This window comes from Drosophila montana, unplaced genomic scaffold, assembly GCF_035044405.1.
Source record: "Drosophila montana isolate Dmon_TW-CO22-7 unplaced genomic scaffold, ASM3504440v1 contig_402_1, whole genome shotgun sequence".
Lineage (NCBI taxonomy): Eukaryota > Metazoa > Arthropoda > Insecta > Diptera > Drosophilidae > Drosophila > Drosophila montana.
Window position 1 is genome coordinate 5,535,849 of NW_026998739.1, and position 22,407 is coordinate 5,558,255.

Genomic DNA, 22,407 nt, shown 5'->3' on the forward strand with positions numbered 1-22,407 from the left:
AATTAGGTTTTGCTGGCTTGGAAACTGACAAAATGAAAGGAAAAAGCCAATTGAGTTAGGAGGTGAGAGTCTATGGACTATTCAACTTTTAATCTTAGCTTGTGGTATATAAGATTCCGAATTTGGTATATAAGATTCCATTATTATTTGTGACCTGCAGTTCTTAGTAATTATAAGGGTTATTATTTGAGAAATTAGTTTAAGATATTTATCAGGTTTAGTTTTAAATTTTCTTCGACAGATAGAAAGAGCTTATGAAATCGAACCATTCGAAATGCTAAGTCGATAAGCATAAATTTGTAGAGGGTTGTAAGAAATCAAATAGATAAAACAAAGTTTTAACAAGACAAAAATTGAAAGAAAATTTGTAGTAATCTGTTTAGTATTAACTAAACTTAATTATGGCCACGAACAACAACAAGGTATTGAAAAAAAATTTGAGCTGGCTGTCTTTATAATTCTTTCAATAACCTCCGAGTTTTATTATTAGCAATCATTAACTTTGTCGTTAACTTTGTTATCGACTCTAGATATGCGAGGTTTTGCCTTCATTCCTAGGCTACAACTGTTTGAGAATTGTAAGCAACTAAAAGGAGTCAAAGCTAGCAGACTCTAGTGAAATAATGAAGAATGAGGAAGCTTTAAATTTCGTAGATCGTTCCGAGCTTAATGCACTTATTTAAAACACTGGAATTATAAATGGGTCGAATTGAGTTTAAGCAAGTAAGGAAGTAGGTGCACCAATTGTTAGTTTGTGTTTCTTGCAGTAAATAGTCAAAGAAAGTATTTAACCCGAATCTATACAACAATGAGTACTTACCGAAAAAGCAACAGCAGAAGACAATCGTATAGAGCGTGATGAATATGACACGCACATCGGTGCGATCGAAAACATATTCGCTGCTATTTTCAGCATCCTCCTCATCCGCCGGCTCGGTGGTGGTCACTTCGCTCAGAGCCAGAGCTGTGGTCGCTGCTCCGCTGTTGCTGGTTGGTGCAACTGTTGCTAATGTGGCTGTTGTCCCATTTATGGTTAATGCGATTTCGGTGCCGCTCTCATTGAGTGCCAGGCTCGAGTAATTTCCAGTCGCTGACAAAGAGCGGTCAACTAAGAGTACGAGCAGCAGGAGCGGTGACAGAAAGAGCCACGGAAATGCGCGCGGGTGTATGCTAGTTGTTAGCTTGTGTTGGCTGCTTTGTTCCGTTTGTTGTTGTTGGCAATCTGGTAAGCCGGAAATGCTATAAGTTGTAGTTGCAGTGGGGCTTCTGCTGGCCTTGCCGTTGTTGTTGTTATTGCAGTTGTTGGCCTTGTTGTTGTTGTTGTTGTCATCATTATCTTCATAAGCTGCTGATATGTTGGCGCTGCCAGTCTGGCGCATTTGTTTATGTGCCCGTCTCTGCGTCGCTGCTTCCGCTTCCTGTCGACGCCGGCGTCGTAGTCGCTGCCGCTGCCTCTGCCAGCACGATGTTGGCAACGTTGCAGTCGACGTCGACGTCCCCTGCAGGCTATGAGCGCTCATAATGCTAACGACTAATAATGCGTTGCAGCTGCAAGCAGAGAGAGGGAGAGAGAGAGCAGAGGAGAGAAGAAAAAGATGAATAAGTGGATGCAAAGTGAGCGGCAATCAGTTGCCAGCGAAAGGCACCGAAACCGCGAAGCGGTTTTTTATAATTAAAATGTACTGAGGCACCTGAAAATTAACGTTTTATAAGAGCTTTTAATTTCAAGCTGTACAACAATTGAGACGGAACTTTATTTTAATTTATGCTGAGAGAAAATTATGATGTAGATATTGTTTTCAGACAAAAGTGACTAAAGTTTAATTATATCGGTTCTAAGGTGTCAAGAAAACACGCACACTTTTTATAATTCGTAATTTTAATTTCAAGCTAACAGACATTTTAGCCGGAAATTTAATTTAAATTTTATAAACAAGTTTAAATATAATAAGTGATAACAATTTTAATTGAATACGCAGAATTGACTACTATGCTGAAAGCTGTCAAAAAGCGCACAAATGCTTTTTATAATATAAAATCACACAGGACACGGGATTTAAAAGCAACCCGAGATAGACTAACAGATACCCTTTACTGAGCTATAAAATATATTTTGTACTTGGCTTATGTACTTATATATGTCAAAAATATTTTAGAATAACTCTGGTGTTAATTAATATACTTATCAAATAAATGCGTGTCTAATAATAATTAAATATATATGTACCTAGATAATTCCTTTTTAATAATAATATTATAATAATAATAATAATAATATCTGTTAAAGTCTTTAACTAAATGCAGGGTATAAACATAGCTCATACGAATTTATTATATTTATTTACAGCTAATTAAGCTTTTGTATTTAAATTATCCATAAAATTAAAATCCAACTGTCAAATGCTTATGTGATAATTGTTATTATTGTTCTTTTTTGGACTGTTTTGAAAGCAAAATTTTAACATTGGACATATTACAAAGTACCGAGTCGTGCGTGTTTGAAGTGCATGACAATTCAACAGGGCTTTAATTACTTGATAGCTATATTTGCTGGTCTTCTGTGTGTGCGTGTGTGTCTCCATATAGGAGTACAGAATAACACGAGTCCTTATTAATTAGAGCACGTACACAAAGGGGAACAAACACTGAAGTGGGCAATAATCAAAGCATCCTGCTGGGCGACACATAAGTTGAGAGCGATGTGTAAAGGCAGAAGGAATGGGGAAAGGGCAACCTGCACTTTCTGCACTCACATAATTAGCAGCGCAACGTGTTGCATATTAAAAATGATGAAAAAAAATGTGTGCAGAGCAGAAATTGTGCAGAATGGAAAAGTAATATTGCTTTGAAATATGCGTACATTTCTAAATGAAATATCTCAAATATTTGAAATTTGTAAAATAAAGAAAAAGGCCATAATCAATATGGTATACTCCTGATATGTCAAAGGTTAAAATGCTAGAATTGCAGGGCAACACTTTATGGGAACCTAGAGTGAATTTGTATATTATTTCAATATAAATGATACTGAATATTAATAATAAAAGCTGATTTAAATACATTACCAACAGTTAAACAAATCAGAATCAAAATTTTGAAATGTTTTGACAGATCAACTTCGAAAAACTTACTTATTTTGCGACATGTTTTATCATCAATTAAGCCGCTTATCAGACAACTCAAAGAAAACACCCATAAGCTGCACCACAACCCCCGCACCGAAAAAAACTCATAAATGTTATTCAAAGTTTTTGTGCTTTCGCTCAATTAAAGGCAAGAGGCAAAAGCAAAGCAAAAACAAACAAAAACCAACAAACAACACCCAATGGAAAAACATAAACAAAACAATTGCCCGAAGTGGCAATCAAATACAGAATGAAGCGTTCCTAACAAACTTTTCAGCTTTACACCAGCTTCTGCAGCCATTGGCTCCCCACACTCAGCCCATCATCCAAGATTGCACCTTGTCGGCTGCACAAAAAGTTGCTTCGATGTGTCTGCGACTGCCAGTAACAGAATGTGGGTCAAACAGCAAGAACAACAATTAAAGGTAACACTTAATTGCCAGAAATTATAATTAATGAGGCCGACAAAGCGAAATGAGGCCAACAAAGAAGCCGCTTTAATTCCCTGAACAGCCCTCGTATTGGCTGAATGCATTCCAGTTAGTTCTTGGGAAGGATTTCGTGAACACATTTTATATAATTTATATATGTAAAAGCATTAACAAAGTCCTATCTAAAACGTATTTGAGGAATATATAAGATATGTACTTTAAGCTAAAAAAAATTGTTATTAATATTATTATAATAAATTTTATTTTTAGTATTATCAGTATATTTTTTGGTATTATTATTATTTTTGTTATTATTATTATTATTATTATTATTATATTATTATTTTTATTATTATTATTATTATTATTATCATAATTATTATTATTATAATTATTATTATTATTATTATTATTATTATTATTATTATTATTATTATTATTATTTTTTTATTATTATTATTATTATTCATTATTATTATTGCCTATTCAAACTTTGGAAACAACGAGTTCTTTATACTTTAAACGATATCGCTTACATCACTTGTCATCATAGTCCATTTATCTTTTTGCAATCCCAGTTGATTATTTTCCGAGTGAGTGGTTGGCAAAGGCGAGCATTGGTCAAATAGATCCCATGGAGTACGCTGACACTATTCAAACATACTCCGATCAAATACCCCATATGAATGCTATCAATATATATAGAGAAGAGTAAGCAATTGCCTTGCCAATGCGATATGCAATGCACTTTATTCCTTATGAAATGCCTTTTTGTTTATATCCTGCCAAAGACGTGGATTACAACATGCTGGTATTCTGGGTATCTGTTTGCCACAACTGCCATTGGCATCTAATAAGCATTCTGATACCGAATAGCTGCAGTTTGTTCATCAATGTTTGGCTTAAACTCAACCGACAGATTCTCACGGCCTGCCCTTGCCAGTCCCTACATAAACATACCCCTTTCCGACACCATCCTACCAAAACTGTCAACTAATGTCAGATGCAGCTGTTCGACAGTGGGGTATGGAAGGTCAAGTCAAACGTTCACTCGGCTCCAGTTGCAAGTGCCTGCTGCGACAGTTGTTTGGGCTTAGTGCAGAGTCACGACTGCTGCTGGCAATGTCAGTGGCAGCGGCTGTGGCTGTTGCTGTGGCAGGCATTGGGATTAGTTTGCCTCTAAGTGATATTACATGCTGCTTGAGCGTCAATTTCCACGCCAGGTGTAGGTTTGTAACACACACACACACACAGGGAAGCCACATTCAACAGCCTAATGCCATTTCCTGCATACAACTTGCAACTAGCAGCTTGCCACATGCAGCTTGTTATGCAACAGCATACAGCATAAAAAGCCATCGTATTTCCTGCTATACAGCAGACACTTCACACCCTTCAGACTTCATGTCAAGAGTCGTACGAAATATTCACTTGTGTACACTTCAAACTGTCGATGGGAAATTTTTTTTACCAACGATACGATTTATTTGGAGTGTAAAAAGTAAATACCCTATATATATAAATATAATATAAATATAATTTTAAATATATGTTCAAAAAGTTTTCATTTTAATGCAAGCTACTGCGAATATTTTTACAAATTTCCAAAAAATAAAAATTTATAAAAGTTGTAATTCTTTAAATAAGCGGTTTAATATAATATCAAAGGATTTATTTGGTAGACACACAAAAAGGGCTTGATTAAATATCAATTTTATATATAAAACTTGGCTTACACCTATTAAAAAATTAATTGGTTTATAGCCTTTTGTATTATTTTAGCAGTTTTCCCTCGTTTTGCCTTTGCCTCGTGAACTGCTAAAAAAAAATATAAAAACAAGCCTGGCAATTTGCTGCCTTATTTTGTATGTAAGCTGTCGAGTTGCATAATAAAAAAAATATAGTGAAGATAATCTCATGAAAGCAATTGTTAGTTGTCTCGTATGAAATTGACATACTCTTTATTTAAATATTTAATTTGTACAAATTGTAAATATTATTTGCAGAATATGTTGCTAAAAGTTAACATTTTATTTAAGTAGCTTGTGTTGTTCTCTGCAAGACATTTTTTAATACTTGCAACTGGAATTTCATACTGTAATTATCCGTTTATAATAATTACAATTAAGTAAATGCGTCTTAATATAAATATATAAGAATGTAAATATAATGCCCAAAAATCCTAAAATTGAAATATTAGCAAATATTAAGGTTCGAATTATTGTAAGCAATTAATTGCTACTTGCAACTGAAATACTATGTTGCAATTATTCTTTAATCATTTATTAAAGCGCATTTAAAAAAAAAATTTCCATGAATCCTAGATTTAGATATTACAAAAAAATTTTTTTAGAATTCGACTTAATATACATTTTTGGTTACCCCTCTTTCATTAGGTCTATTCATAGAAATGTTTTTTGCCTGGTTTATGGTCCGTGATTGTGAGGTCTTGTTTTTAATTTTTTCTTTTTTATTTTAATATTTTACACTTGCGTGAGTTTTTCATGCGCTTTTGAATTTTGATTGTTTTAAGTGTTGGCATTTATTATGTGCAGTTTTTTCCTATAATTTCATATTATTTGTGCTCTCAGTGATATTTTAAAATAATTGTTTAAATGAACTAATATGAACTAAAATTAATTATATATATTTGTATATTATATTATAAAGCATCTTTATCTGAGTATTTCTAGATGTGTAGATGTCTATATAACTGCATAAGAATATATATCTAAGTATATATCTAGCTATAACTGAAGTCGACTTTATATATTTATATTAATCTGTATGTTGCATTATTATATTATCAAGCATTTGTAAGTATCTATGTTGCTCTAGATGTACATATATATATACATTTATATATAGCAACATATATATCTGCATACGATTAAATATATATATTACTAGTCGTTTATATGTATTTGTGTACATCAGTATCTTGCATATTGATCAGCATTTGTACATATATTTAGCGTATTTATCTGTGAGCTTGTTTTGCCATTAGCTGAAATGTGGAAATTCTGCTCGACTAATGTTTTTCAGCAGCAAATTATTTGCCCATGCGTATGAACTAAAAAATCAGTTGTTTTTTCAATGGGTTTGCTATTATTTTGATAGCAAATACAACAAATTTGTGTGTGGGCAAAGAGGCAACCAAATGCTAGAGCGAGCGCAATTAACTAATTTCTCGAGCCAGGCAGAAAAAAGAAACATTTCAAATTGGTTTTAAGCAAGTTGTGTGACAGCAACAAATGGCAAATTTCTGAAACTAAACTAAACTAAACCAAAGTGAATTGTCAAGTGGTTGGGATTTAATGCTAGAATTCTTAGAGATGCCTCAAGGATGCCACTGACAGCTACTCGAGCTGCAGTCTAAGCACCTGGCTTAACAAAATAGTTTGTCTGCGAGCCTTGTTGGCAATGACGACAACTTCTATCAGGGGGAAATTGCTTGACGCCTTAATGAGGCAAGCGGTTCGGGTGGAGGGGTTGCTTTCATGTTTTATGCCTGGCAACTAAGGCTGCCTGGCAAATGAAAGCTGACATTCGCTAGACTTAAGCCAGCCAAATTGATTTCCCCGATTCTGATTTAATTAAAAAGCAGCTGCAAGCACAATGAAAACCCCAGTCATGCAGCCGATATGCAGCTAAGAGGACTGCGATGTGTACATAAGTCAAGCGAATTCGGGGCTTAAGTAAGAGCGATGGGTGCGGGCTATGAGGGGAGGGGCATATTTAAAATGCAGCCCAACAAATGACAAACACCAACAATGGCCACAATGCAAAGAAAGCACAGTTTAAATCAAAAGCTTAAGACAGTTTTTGTATGTGTACAGTGAAAACTGATAAATAATGAAATATAACTAATCCGCAGTATACTGAGGAATATTTTTTCATTAATGGCTCAACAATGTTCTTTATAATAATATCAAATATTCCTTGACTTAACAGCATTCTTTCGGTAGCAGTGTAAATAAGTTAATCAGTAGTGTTGGGAAAGAAAACTTAATATACTTGACTGAAGATTTATTGAACTTAAACTAGACTATTACTTGATTTATTTATTTATTTTTTTCAAAACAATTAATACCCCTCTCTTTAGTACTAATTGTTATCAGTGCTGGTAAGTAACTTAATTAAGAGCTCTTCTTCTTCTAACCAAGTGCCTTGCAAGCAAATAAAGAGCATATGAAATATGTTTACTTGGTCGAGTATTTTGGACGTTGCAAAGCTTGTTTGCTAATTTCCTCTTGGCAAATATTCACTGTAATTGTGTTGACTCTTAATGCTCGAAAATCACGCGAAAACTCTAAACCAAATGGCGAACAACTTGGGCAATTTTCTTGTGCCCGATAACAAAATGTACAAAAAAAAAAAACTCATTACAAATTGTAACAAACTGTTTTGCACTTGCTGTGGTTGTTGCACCCAGTTTCCCGCCACAATCGCCCCTCCCAATGCTCCCTAAATATATATATATATATTTTTTGGCTACGTCATGTTTGCGTAAATTGTGCTGAAGTACGGACATTAAGTGGTAATTGAGTGTTCCCTCTGTGCATCAAGCGAAATATGTTGTCCAAAAAAAAAAAAAGAAAACAAGATGAAGGAAAATGGCACCAGAAATGTGTGAGCAAAAGGCAAAACTCGACTGGGAAAAATGCAGCTCAGACTGCGCAGCGGGGGTGGCGGCTCTTCATGGTAGCTTTGATTTATGTTGCCAGGTTTTTGGCTTGGTAGCCAAAATGCAATGCAATTCTTGGCAGCCAAAAAGGGGTTTCAAATATACTGAGTGACTCGGTGTGTGAGGCTATTTGTAGCTCGGTTGCATTCATTTGCTCAAAAAAAATGTCTATCTGGGCACCTAACTTAAATCAACTCTAAATCATGTTGGAATACAATTCTACAAAGTGCTCGTCTAAAAGTAGAAAAAAGTTTAGTAAATAACTTTGTCGCTTACCTATTGAATGTATGAATATGATGATTTAGTTAAGCTGACTCATCACATCATTAAAATTGTATTGTTTTTTATTATTGTTCACAATTTTTAGCATTATTTGTTAAATCTTTTTAAACAAAAACATAAATAAACAAATAATACAATTTAAAGGCTCATGAATTTTCATTTATATAGATGTTTTTCAGAATTTTTTTGAAGTCGAACTAGTCAGTGAGTCAATCAAGACAAACGCTTTTGTGTATATAGCTTATCCCAAAAATATAATTAAATAATATGCTCAAATTGTATGCGCTTTTGAAGGCTTCTTAGCATAAGATATTTATGCTTTTGACAGTCGATGTTTTTGTGCTGTCCTGTAAGCTGCTTAAAAGCTGCCGCAACGACACCCATCAGCCGGCCAAGGCTTACAGTAAGAGAAAAATAGATACGTGCCGCAGACTCCGCTCCACGAGCAGTTACCCAGTTGACCTTGAACCCCGAAATAAAAAAGTATGCAGCAGCAGAAGTTGCAGTTTGTTTGTGGCTACGTTGCATGTTCGAATGGCATTACTTTAGCTATTGGCTAGGCAATTATCCCAGGAACAACTTTCCAATGCCAGCGACAGCAGAAACAACCTGCGACCGGCCAATTTGTGCTTTCGATTTGCAAAACTCCAGCGGCGATTGTCAAACGTAGCTCGTGTTGCATATTTATGGGCACCAATGCAATTGATATAGCTCAAATAGCAGACGGCAATTGGCAAACGAAATTATCACCAATTCTCATTTAATCTACATTCTAAGTTTGGCTACAGCAAGTTGCCAAGGCCATGCGAATCTTTTTTTCCATATTAGCTAATAATTCTAGAGATTGGCAAGCGTGGGGTAGATGGGTATTTGTTAAATATATCAATATCAATCTGAATGATCCAGATATTATGAAAGTAATATTGAAAGTATAGATCTTATTTATTAAGGAAATGTTAATCAGGACGTATTGCAGAATATATCCTTGGTCTTATTAAATGCATACATATATTCGTTATCAAATCGTTAGGGTAAGGTAAGGCGTTAGCTAGTCTTTCAGCAGGCTTTGCAGGCCAAGTTATAAAGCAAGATAAAGAAAAGTTGATACATTTAATTTTAAAAGATTAAAATTAACATACACTCCCTTCAATAAACTTCAAACGGAAATAAATTTATACGTGTATAAATCTTTAGTTGATAGTTTTTTTGTCTGAAATGTTTAAAGGCGAACTATTTGGCTATTTGACCATTTTTTATTTAATTATCGTAGGCATAAATTAATGAAACAACCTTATTTTTTTCAGCTGAATGATTATTTCTATTACAGTTAGCAACGCGAGACAGCACAGATGCGGCGCCAGTACGAGCAGGGATAAAACGAATAATTGAAATCAAACCGGAACCAGTTTCAAGGAACGACTTTTTAGAGCTAATGCCAGAGATAGAGAAGGCAATGACAAATGTAATGGACTATTCGATAACCCACGAACAGCTCCCAAAAAGAAAAAAAAAGCCACGGAAGTATGTAGCTTCCCAAAGAAGGCGCCAAAATAAAAAAATGCCGACGATCAAAGCCAAGTCCAATGATCAGGAATCAAACCGCGATAAACCAAATAAAAATAATGTCGATAAATCCGAGATAACCTTACCGACACTAGGAGTTATGGAACGAAGGAACTTTGTAAACCTCAGAATGAATCCATATATGAGAGCCCCGGGTGACGCATACAATCCACAGTATGTATTTTTGCGTAATATATATAAATATGGTTACTTCTAGTATCAGATAAAAAACAGACTATATTCCGCACGCCGAGCATTAATTTCGATTTGGGATAAGTCATATTGAAAAGAAACAGAAAAACGTTTTTTTTTCCTATTGCTGTTATTTAACACACAGGGGGACTTGAAAGTCAGTGGGCTTAACGTGAGCACCTGCCACAATGGCCTAATCTCACGGTTCCTAGTATAGGATTAATTTAAGCGTCATTCACCGGCCCCTTGGAACGTCAATTCCGCAGCTACCAATTAAAGAACCGACTGTTTGGTTGAATCTTCTACCTTGGTTTGGCACGAGGCCCATCTAAACCCCTTCGGATCTGTGTATCACGGAACCCGGCTGTATAACGCAACTTCACGTCGAGCGAGGCTCTACCCGCATTTGGGTGTCAAACCACAACCACCACGATACTCCCCGAAGGGCCGAACCAAAAATCAGGACAAGCCTCTGGTCAGGCCTCGTACCAGAATAGTACTTCCAATTTAAACTCCAAAACAGTTAAGGGTTGGTGGCCCCAGCAACGATAAAACACTGCTGCAGGGAATAGAACGCAATTGATGTAAAGCAACAACTGACAGGTGGAACAGCATACGCCAGCTTCATGGGCATGGTTTTCTCACTGTCGGGAGCGAGGCTTATTCCTGCCTCTTCCGCAAACGACGGCAACGAGTCCCAAAAGGCTATGGCGGAGAGAGCGGAGAGCCGAGACCGCCTCTGTGTTCCCTATCGCCCGCGGTACCAGATCAGTCCTTTGGTCAGAACTCGTATCCATGAAGCTGGGGACTGGTAGCCCCGGACAAACACAATGTTCAACGAGATGCGCATTCATACACACCCCCTACGTTCGTACCCCAACATTCGTACCCCCAGATTTGTACATATACCATCCATCATCATTCATAGAATTCCTTCCTGTAATTGCAAACGTCGCCTTGTAAATTCAGCTCTTGCAAACTCACTCATTCTTCTAATCCTATCACTAGTGGAGAGTGATTGACTTACGTCAAACCCGCCACTAACCTCAACGATGCCCATACCCTTCAGATCTCGAAGATCTGCATACCTTGTGCACTCACAGATAACATGCTCCCATCTCTCTGCAGCCGAGCCACAACGGCATTCTACACTAACACACAGGGGGACAGATGGAGATGGGTATATCGACTCGGCTGTTAAAACCGATATCTCCTATACAGAATTCATTTCATAGAAACATTAATTTTCGGCACGCTGAAGATTGAATATCCTTGCATACATACAAAAGCTTTACTCCAAGAAGTTATTTTATAAGCACAAAAACTCGCAATTCTGAATGATAGTTCGTTTAAGTGATATTTTATAATATAATGCCTTGCAGAAAAAAATTAGACATTTTTAAATTCGCACATCATAATGCCACATCGTTTATCACTGCTCTCTTTGGTTTCTGGTATGTCATAATAATTAACAGATCTTAATTTAATTTACCCTAGAGAAGGTGCTCTTCCATCCGTGTGCATTGATAGGTCGACTATATACAATATACCTAGAGTTGAAAAATATTTGGATGTCGAAAATATTCTGGTAGCTGTTTGGAATGAATATAATTATAAGGATTGGCTAAATGCTCGGGTACTGCAAATGGACTTGCGAACCGAGCTATTTGCAAATGGCAATTCTGAAGAGTGCCACACAACTGACTATAGAGATTGGCGAAGCTTCTTGGAGTGTTCCCTGAAACGTCACCAGCGAATGGAATACATGATTCCAAAATATCCGTTACACCAAATACCCTATCATTTTTGGACAATTCTCAGAGGAAACACAATTAATTAATGTAACTAAGATGCAGTGCTATAGTAACTAACTGGAATACACAATGCTGATTGTAAATTATTAAATAACTAGACAAAAAGCACTCAATATAAATGTGCCTATTTATATTTTTTAAAAATTTCATATTTAACTTTATCTATATATATATATCTATATATCTATCTCTATATATAAAACTGTTTGTCCTGACTGACTGACTGACTGACTGACTGACTGACTGACTGACTGACTGACTGACTGACTGACTGACTGACTGACTGACTGATTGGTGATCAACGCACAGCCCAAACCGTAAGAGCTAGGAAGCTCAAATTTTCACTGTAGTTACCTTATGTGATGTAGGTGCACGTTAAGACGGGGTTTCGGGAAATTCCACCCGCAAGTGTGGAAAAATCGCGAAAAACATTTGTATGTAGCTTTTTTGTTTACCATCGGATTGGCCTCAAACTTATTTTCAAAGATCTTTGTTCAAATTCATTTGAGGGGTGTTTCACACTTTTAGGAAAATCCATTCCTCCATGGTGGAAATGGAGGTCAAAGATTTGGTGGGTGACGTATCGCGCTCAAATTCGTTTCCAGAGATCTATAAGAAAAATCATTTGATACGTGTTTCACACTTTTCGCAGAATCCAAACTTTTTCGGGTGGAATGCGACTCAAAGATTTTTGTGCGAAGTTTTAAGTTGCGTCCGATATTTTCAAAGCTATACATAAGAATGTAATGAATACGTATTTCAGCGATTTTGGAAATTCCACCTGCAACAGTGGTAAATTTTCGGAAAACGTTTGTATGTAAGTTGTTTGTTTACCGTTATACATTGATTTTATAACATACGTGCCGCGGGCAAGGCCCGGTTTTTACCCGCTAGTATATCTATATATCTATATATCTATATATCTATATATCTATATATCTATATATCTATATATCTATGTATCTATATATCAATATATCTATATATCTATATATCTATATATCTATATATCTATATATCTATATATCTATATATCTATATATCTATATATCAATATATCTATATATCTATATATCTATATATCTATATATCTATATATCTATATATCTATATATCTATATATCTATATATCTATATATCTATATATCTATATATCTATATATCTATATATCTATATATCTATATATCTATATATCTATATATCTATAGATCTATAAATCTATATATCTATATATCTATATATCTATATATCTATAGATCTATAAATCTATATATCTATATCTTAATCTTTCTCCACACATACAATTTAAACTTTAGACTCAATATGGAAAGGAATAACTCGGAGACTGTGCAATAACGGAACGGCTGGGCCAAAATTACTCAAACCCTGTAAAGTAGGCAACACTTTTTGGCCTGCGCCTTGTTCTATGGGTTTTCTGAAACGTATGACACGAGATTTATTGCATAGTTTTGTGCATATGGTGATCGAATTCACAGCGTTTCCGGTTAGTTCGGGTCACCATGTGCATGAAAAGAGTCAAGAAAAAAGAATGCATTTGAAATTTATTTCAATTGCTATTCGCTTGATAAATATTCGCTTAAGATTTATGTTGAGGGTCAATTCTTTAGGTCAGAGGCGAGCGACCCGGCCCGAACCGAGCTCGACCCACTGGGCGTGTGTGCCTCTGTCGACCCAAGGGCTACATTTTAATTATCGAGTGCTGAGGGCAATGTCACGACCCGCACATACACACACACACACACACACACACACACACACACACACACACACACACACACACACACACACACGCACACACACTCAACAGGCTTTGCCCCTTTCCACACCAACTGACAATTGCTGACATTTGCCTTGTCCTTTTGTTTACGCAAATAACGCCAAGTGGCAGATACCTAGCGCCTTTGTTGTTGCTGCTCTAATTGTTATTGTTATTGTTGCTTTTGTTGCTGTTGTTGCTGTCTCAGTTTTGCGGCCTTTGAAAATTTTAACTTGGATTGCAATTTAATTGCCGTGGTTTCTTAACAACGCAAATGCTGTCAAGTCCTTCATGAGTGTGGGTGTGTAATTTTCTGTACAATTCTCATTTAAAATTATAAAATTACATTTTCATTTACAGATTGTTGATTTCACCAAGTTGTGGAGTAGAAATAGTTCCTTTCTATGGAAAATCTGTTTTTCTATCTATCAATTTAAGGCCTTGTTAAAAGTTTGAATACAAAAAATGGAATTTTAAAAGCAATAATTTTTATTAAAATCCGAGTTTTTTTCCCTAGATACAGATTTTGCTAATAGACTATTTTTTTTATATATTTATTTATACATATTTATTCAAAGGACGGATACACCTCCATGTCTTCATTAATCTCATTCGAATTGTCAATTCAGACTTGTGCATAATTCTATGTGTTTATATATATACCCTCTCTCCCGCTTTGACTCTGGCTTGCTTCCTCTTTCCAGCTTTCTCATTTATTAAATTGAAGCATAGCACATGGGAAAATAAATAAATATGTAACTTTAATATCTAATTAATGCAGCTTATAAGTAAAATGAGCTATAATTTACAAATAAATGTATCTTTTCACCCTTTCATGCCTTGACGGTCGATTGTCAACACGAATTTAATTCTTGGCTCCTTAGAGCAAATCAAATATCCAATATATTTGAGGGCGCAAGCTTCATTCAAGATTACCCTCGAATTGCAAGTTAAATGGTAATCTTTAATTCAAGATTTTCTTAGGCAGGCTCAAGTGCTGTTCGTGCTATTTTGGGAGCTGGCCAACTGGCCCATTGTCTGGCATATTAATAGGCGCGTTGGCCATTGTTTGAAAATATGCAGCTCATTAATTAGGCGGACAAGCAATGGTCTTGGCAACCTTGAGGATTTTCTTGAAGGCCATTAATCATGATCAAGTTAAGGTTTTTGGTCAACGCTCTAATAGATATTACAATATAATTATGATGAAAATAATGGTCAGCTGAGGCTAGAAATAAAACTTTTTCAGCTTCACTCGAGAAAATTAATCAAATAAATTCATGAAAAAAGAAAGCAAATGGAGGAAAAAAACAACTGTTAAAATAATAAGCAACTGTTGGGCAATTCATTACGCTGCAAGGCGTCTGGAACTTAGCCGGGAACTAAACGAAGTTTGACGAGACGAAATCCATAAAACCCATAACGAAGACGTTGCCACGCAAAGAATGTGGCATGGAATGGCAGAGGGAGAGAAGTGTTGTCGTCCTTGTTCTTGGCGCTAATCAAATTGCAAATGTCGCACATTAATGCTAAACAATTTGTGCAAAAGACAATAAAGTCACGCATACGCCTTGTGCGCACCGCTGTGGCTGTGTGTGAGTGTCTGTGAGTGTCTGTGAGCATGTGGGTCGAAATGAATATGTTACACACACACACAAGGATATGCCTGTTGTCACAATGATAAGAGCAAATGTGATTGACAAGGATATAATTTAGAAGTTTTTGGCAAAATGACGACGCATTTACCGCAATAATGCCGCGCACGTCTCTTAAATGTGTGTAAGCATTTAACATTATATCCGTGTCAAGTTTTCACACCCCATTTGAGCTGTCAGCAGCGAAAAGCAGCTCCTCTTCTCATTCAATTAGTTTGCATTCAACACTTTCGACTGATAAGCTGGCAGGCATATTGAATGTCAAAGATCCAGGTCTTAGTATTAATATGTTTTTCTTTTTTAAATGTAATGTAAGATATAAAATGTATCTTTATTTGATTCCGGCCTATGGCTTAATATATAAGTATATTGCCACGCATATCTCTTTTTTTAAATCCTTAATATGTAGGTTATTTACCAGACAGGAGTTGAGCTTTTTAAAAGAATCTTAATATATCTTTTATTAAACTTTAGTTAGGCTCTATCTTTTCCGCTCATAAAGGAATCTTCTTTGCACAGAGTTCAAACTCAAGATATACAATCATTTCATACATACACATATATTTATGGAGTAGTCTCCCCTTGCTACGGTAACCTATTTTCGAACATACTCATTGTAACATACCCCTGTTTGTAGCAGTTCAGCTAAAGCAGCTTGCTCTGGAAAACCTTAACAATATGCGCTCGAGGCAGCATAATCATTTGTACTAGCAGCACATCCTTCGCACGTCACCTTTAGCCAGGTGCACAAATACACCCACAAATATACGCACACATACATTCACATATATGTTATGTATATGGTAACCATAACCTTGTTTGGCTAGTGCCATCTTCTGGGAATTGCCGCTTAACTTTAGGTAATACCTCAACGGTCGCAAATTGATTTCGTTTCACCATGTTTATATGTATACATTTTTGTTTCTTGCATAAATTTTCGTATTTTCTTATTTGTTGCTTTTGCACCTTAGCGTTAAATTTAATTTATGCACTCGAGACTTTTAGCCACAGCGGCAAATGTGATTTACCCGCTGCTTTTATGATGGCTACTTTGTTTTTGTTGTTTTTCTTGCTTGTTTTTTGTTTTTTTTTTGTTTGTTCCTGTTTTACTAACCTAAATTTATGAGCTTGTATAAGAGCCACAAAATTTATGGCCAAACATTTGTCTCGTTTGGCGTATGGGATTGGAGGAAGATCTGCAGAGCGCAATTTTCTTTTTTTTTTTTAACCTGTCAGGTTATTCAAGCGTTTGTTGGAAAAAGTTTTATCAAATACATTTTAGTTTTTGGAGACTGTCAATTGAAAGTAATCTGCATAATTTTAATTAATATATTTATGCAAATTATAACAGAAAACCCGAAAGGAATACATTCATCTGATTGGCCCTTTGATGTGATGGCCAGGGGAATATTTTTGTTAAATATTATAATTTGAACAAATTTAATTATTATTTAAAAGTTCATTAACCTTTTCAGGATAAAATGCCCAAGGACAGTGGTCAAAAAAGTCATATAAGCTTATAAAATTGGCTGCCTCTTAAGCATATCATTTGGCTTGCTTTATGTTAGCCTTCATTACAGGGTATTTGGGTTTAACGATCACATTTCGTTCAAAGTGTTCAATAAAGTTAAGATGTGCTGTTCAAGTGGACGAGCTGAACAAAGTCAACAAATCATTAAACTGATTATTTAATGACTGTGCCATAAATGCGATTGAATGAGTCATTGGCTATATAAGTTAATGTGCATATTATATACATAAATAGCAAGAAAGTAAGAATATCTCTTTATGTATACCTTACACGTTTCCTTTAATGCGTTACACATTCAATGACCAAATCTTAATACCCTCTACAAGGAATTAAAGAACGATATCTCACAGAGAAAATATTTATAAATATATGTACATTCATTCATTTTTCTCATGTGTGGCTTAAATTCTTTGTAATTATTAAATATGAAATTGATTAAATATATTAAATAAAGACATATTTAATTTTTAAGTATTTTTTAATTGTGTTTCCAAGTTAAATCAAGACTTGTGTGGACAAAAATTGTAAATCAATTGCATTATTTAATGTTGACATTTTTCGGCAAAAAAAGAAATGCCTAACTACTCTATTTCTACACGTTCGTTCTTCTCATATCTGGGCGAAAAATATTTTGCTGAAATATTTGAATTGATTTTTTATTCAGTCACACGCATTTTATTTATAAATAGCGTCTTTCAATATTTGGTTAACAACACTTTTGCCAAACAAAATTCAAAAATCAATTGCATTATTTAAAGCTCCCACGAGTCACATAGTAAATGCTCTGCCAAGCGACTGTGCAGCCAGCAATTACCCCAATTTCTTGTGCCAAGTTTTTGCTTGACTCTGACTCTGTGTAAATGTATTTGCGGGAGTTTCCGTTTCCGTTTTGCCAACCGTTTGTTGCTATCTCTTCTGCTACGAAAGTAACTTTGGCATTAAGTGCTACTCACACTTGCCACAAAATGTATGCATACACATACACAGACCTAGGGAAAAAGCAGTGCACACTCGACTCGGAAAATAAAATGGGTTAAATTCTGTAGTTATGTTTAAGCGTGAGAAATAATATTTATTATTTAAAAATTTAATGTATGTGTCTCTTTAAATCTTGTTATATTTTTACTTTGTAATTGGTTTTGTTACCTTATTAAAAACTTTGCCCAGTTTTCTTATTGTTTTTTCTCTTTTTGATTGTCACATGCTATTTATATTATTTTATCTTCTGTTCAAGTTCATGATTTATTGTACTGGCCTAAAGGAAATTGTGTACTCTTCTGCCCACTTTTACTAGCTTAAGCACTTTTTCATTTAAATATGTGTTAGAAACCTATTCAGACAATGCTTTAGATAATAAATTAATGATAAATCTAGTAGAAAAGCATTTAATCTTAGTAAATATCCAATTATTGTTGCACTGAAATGCAATCGTTCACCCTAACTTATGTCAGAAGTCTAAAAAATATTGGTGCCATTCCGGCTAAGCCCCAAAACCAACCCATTTGCAGCCAGGTAAGCCGTTTTATGCATTTGTTTGCCCGCTTGGTCACACATTGGAATTCATAGGATTTATATGTAAAAATGTTTTTTGCTTCGGTTTCAGACATTTTCTCCCCAAAAACAATTTAACTGAATTCAAATTGAAAGCACTTGATTTGCTGTCAGTTCAGCTCTGACTGCTCTGTCAATTATTGTGGAGAATCGATTGAATTGTTTTGGTTTTGGTTGTATCTCTTCGTTTAGTCAAATAAATTCAAATCTTGTGTGTAAAACCTTGTCAGTGATTGGTTGGCTCGATTATAGGAAACAAAAGCTCATTTCAGTTTAAAAGTGAAAATAGTTTTCATTGAATATTGGGGTGAAGATTGTATAAAAATATACATAAATATGTTATAAAGATGCAGAAGAATAAAAATAACTATTTATTAAGTGGGATCAATATATAAATCATATAAATATGACATATTAGTGAACAAATATTTTAAACAGCTAAAAACTTATCTGTCAAATGAGACGCAATTTAATGTAAATATAACTAGCTTTCAATTTTAATTTAAACATATTATGAACCGTATATAAACCTAACTAAACGTTACTCCTAAAACGAATAATCTAATTGAAGTTAAGTTCTTCAAGTACAAATCGTAAATTCCAAGTCGAATAGCATTTGGAGTTAATTTTAAAGTCAAGAATGGTCTTAAAAACATTTATGGAACGTTTGTGTCTCTCGTGCCCATAGCTTTGTAGACTTTATGTACTCTTGGTTCAGTTACCGTCAAGAAAATAGCTAACAAAAGTCGTTTATTTCTGCCAAGACTCAGGAGTTGCGTCACAATGCCGTCGACGTTGCCAGCCGGAAATTGTTTTGACGTTTGTTGTGGTTGATAAACCAGTTGATTTGCCATATCCGCCCCCTGACCACCCACTGACCACGCCCCTGACTATAACCGGCTATTTAATTCCTGCACGGATGTAACTTTCGCTGTGAATTTGTTATTTCCGTTAACTTCTTTGGCCAACTGAGCTTGGCACTTGCTCCTGTGCCACACCCATTTGCCAATCCCTTTTTCATAATTTATGTCGCCAGCCCTTTTTGCATGTTTCATGTTGCACAACGCACTTGCAGCCAACCTAATTTATGCTAGAAGACCCAACTGTCAGTCATGCTAATTAAATTTTGCCAACAAAAAAATAAGAATGCTTATTAAATCCACAGAATTGCCTGACGCTGTGGCAGCAATGCAGTCAGAGACAGAACCAGAATTGCAGACAAAATCTCGGCCAAAGTATGACAAAGTGTTAAGTTTAAAGCCGGGTCAAAGTATTTTGGAAACCACTTGACACGACCTGCAAAAGGATCAAGGCCCAAGTAGCTGATATTGGCATTGGCAACGCGTTAATTTTGGCATAAATAATTATTATGAAATTTATAAATGTGTGCATTGTCATTTACAATGGTTGCCAGTTCAATTGCATTTCGTATACGCAGCGTGCAAGCCACGTTGTTAAATGCAACACGCAACGGGCAAGCAAATAAATTGATGTGTGAATTCTAAGCACACAGTTGAGTACACACGTGTTTATTGTGAAAAAAAAAGAAACGTTAACGGGGCACGCAAAGCAAATGTCGAAGACAATTTGTGTAATTGATTAAGGATAATTAGCGGACACAGCGAATGATAAGGAGTACAGGAAATTATTTAGGAAATAAAATGTTTTATGGAATAGTGAAAGAATCACAAAAGCTATCCCAGTAAAGCTAAAAAAGTATAACATATATAAAGTTTTACAATAAGAAGTAACATTTTAACATTTCCTTAAACTTTAAGCTTCTTCTGGCTTCAGTTCAAACGAAACGTATGAATGAATTTAAGCATAATAAACAGACAAAAAATTGCATTTGAATACATATAAGTGCATATGCCCTGCTGCTCCAGATCCAAAGACGGGCTCATTGATATGCGAGTAGCAGCAAGACATGGCATAAACTGAGGCACTCTGGCTAAGGACCTCGGCCAGAACACAAAAAAAATGAATGTTTATTTGGGTCATTATACAAACAGACAAGAAGAAAAGCAACTAAATATGATAAATCGATGGCTTTTGAACTCTGAATCGTTGGATTCGGTTGAATTGAGCCAAACAAGACCAAAAGTCACATCGCCCAAATGGGAATGGGTGCGAATAATTAGAATAGATTAAGGTGCACAGGTGAGCCCCCAGAAGCGGTTGTGAGAGAAAGGCATGTGAACGTGCTAGAGTAGATCGTATCACACCCACAATTTCCATGCAAAATATATGCAAATCACAACGATACATTTGTATTGCCCTCCTTGGAGGCTTATGCATAGGCACATAAACTTCTCCCATGCGCATAATTTGCGACGGAAATATGCAACAGCCTCAAGTAAATTGGTATGAAAATGTTATTCTAGCCTAACACATTTGTATGCCAAAAAAAAAGCTAAAAGTAGCTTAGCAGGTTAACAGGTAAAAGGGTTGTAAAAGACCAGAGAAGGGAAAAACTTTGAATACTAAACATGTACGATGTACTAAAAATATATGATGTATACTTTTTTTTAGATGCATATATAATTTTTGGCTATGAATGCAAATAAAAATAACTTAATTTCAAAAATAATATTCCTTTATAAACATGAGCTAAACAGGGCCCAGACTAGGTATATACTTTTCAGGAATAAATATGTTTAGTTGATTACACTAATATTTATTTATTTATATTTGTATATGAATAAATATATACATATATATATTTATATTTGCAGGATTAAAAGTCCTAATCAATTGAAAAACTCCTGCTAATTTTAAATATTTTAAATATAAAATTAAGTAATTATTGATTTAAAATATTTTAATATCTATTTAATCAAAATACAATATTAATTGTCCATAAATTATTTTTGTTTTTGAAATTTTTTACACTTTTTTATAAGCATTTATTTATTATTATTTATTAAATTGCCGTTTTTTTTATGTTCTAATTGTATATTCAATTAAAATTATCAAATCAAATATTTATTTTATTTCAATCGTTTTTAAAATTATTTTTTTCAACTAAAAAAGAACCGCAATTGACAAGCTGCTTATACAAGCGTAAAGGAATACACCTTATAGAAAATTCCATAGAATCGTAACGTCAACAGGAAATTGTACCTGCGATACAAGCTTTGCTGCACTTGTGGAATTTTTAATATTACTCTCACTCGATTGCAAAGGCCACTCGCCGAGTGCGGCAGAGCCAAAGCGAAGCAATGCTTTACCTGAGGTTAGGGCACTTGTTGGCACTTATTCTGCCCTTTGGCATCTAATACCCCCCACCACAGACCGCGCCCAAAGTTATTGCAACGTTGTTGTTGCCTGTGGAGTGTTCTTTGGGTTGTGGGGCAGTAAGATAAATTTACTGAAAAATATTTTTGTAACTTGAGCTGACAAAATAAAAGCAAAGCTGCCTACAAAGCGGCGAGCTGACTGAGCGCTCCCAAGCTCTAAGCTACCATTTTTTAGTCTATGGCAGCCACACAAGTCAATATGCGCCAGTGCAGCCATAACAACGCATTTCCGCTTCCGTTCACTGGCCCGGATTTCTGTGGCAATAAAAGGCATTTGCTTTTGTTCTGCAGCAGACCAGCTTGACTATTTTGTGGCTGAATATCGCTCCGCTATGCCCAAAGGTATGCTACAATATGACATTCCTTGTCGGAGTTGCAGCACCCTCATATTACAGTATATTATTTACTCTATTATAACTATCAATTCCGGGCTATTAGACATGAAGTTTTTAGTACATATACTACTTAATTAAATCGAATACAAGTCTAATAAATATTT

The 22,407-nt window shown here is 35.1% G+C and overlaps 1 protein-coding gene and 1 long non-coding RNA gene across 7 annotated transcripts in view; one reads left to right on the forward strand and one right to left on the reverse strand.

The window, feature by feature from the left end:
• TrissinR (Trissin receptor) overlaps positions 1–22,407 on the reverse strand; it is an 81,669-nt gene that overhangs the window by 56,092 nt on the left and 3,170 nt on the right. For all 5 annotated transcript variants that reach the window (XM_064698278.1, XM_064698277.1, XM_064698280.1 and 2 more), the window contains exon 2: positions 821–1,548. In XM_064698278.1, coding sequence (XP_064554348.1) covers positions 821–1,520 — 700 coding nt within the window. In that variant the 5' untranslated portion in view covers positions 1,521–1,548. The remainder of the gene's footprint in view (positions 1–820; positions 1,549–22,407) is intronic.
• LOC135439065 (uncharacterized) lies at positions 9,632–12,238 on the forward strand. Of its 2 annotated transcripts, none has more exons than XR_010437982.1 (3): positions 9,632–9,791; positions 9,853–10,262; positions 11,778–12,238. It is a non-coding gene; the product is annotated as an uncharacterized LOC135439065 (long non-coding RNA). The 2 variants fall into 2 exon arrangements; XR_010437983.1 differs by having other exon boundaries at positions 11,783–12,238.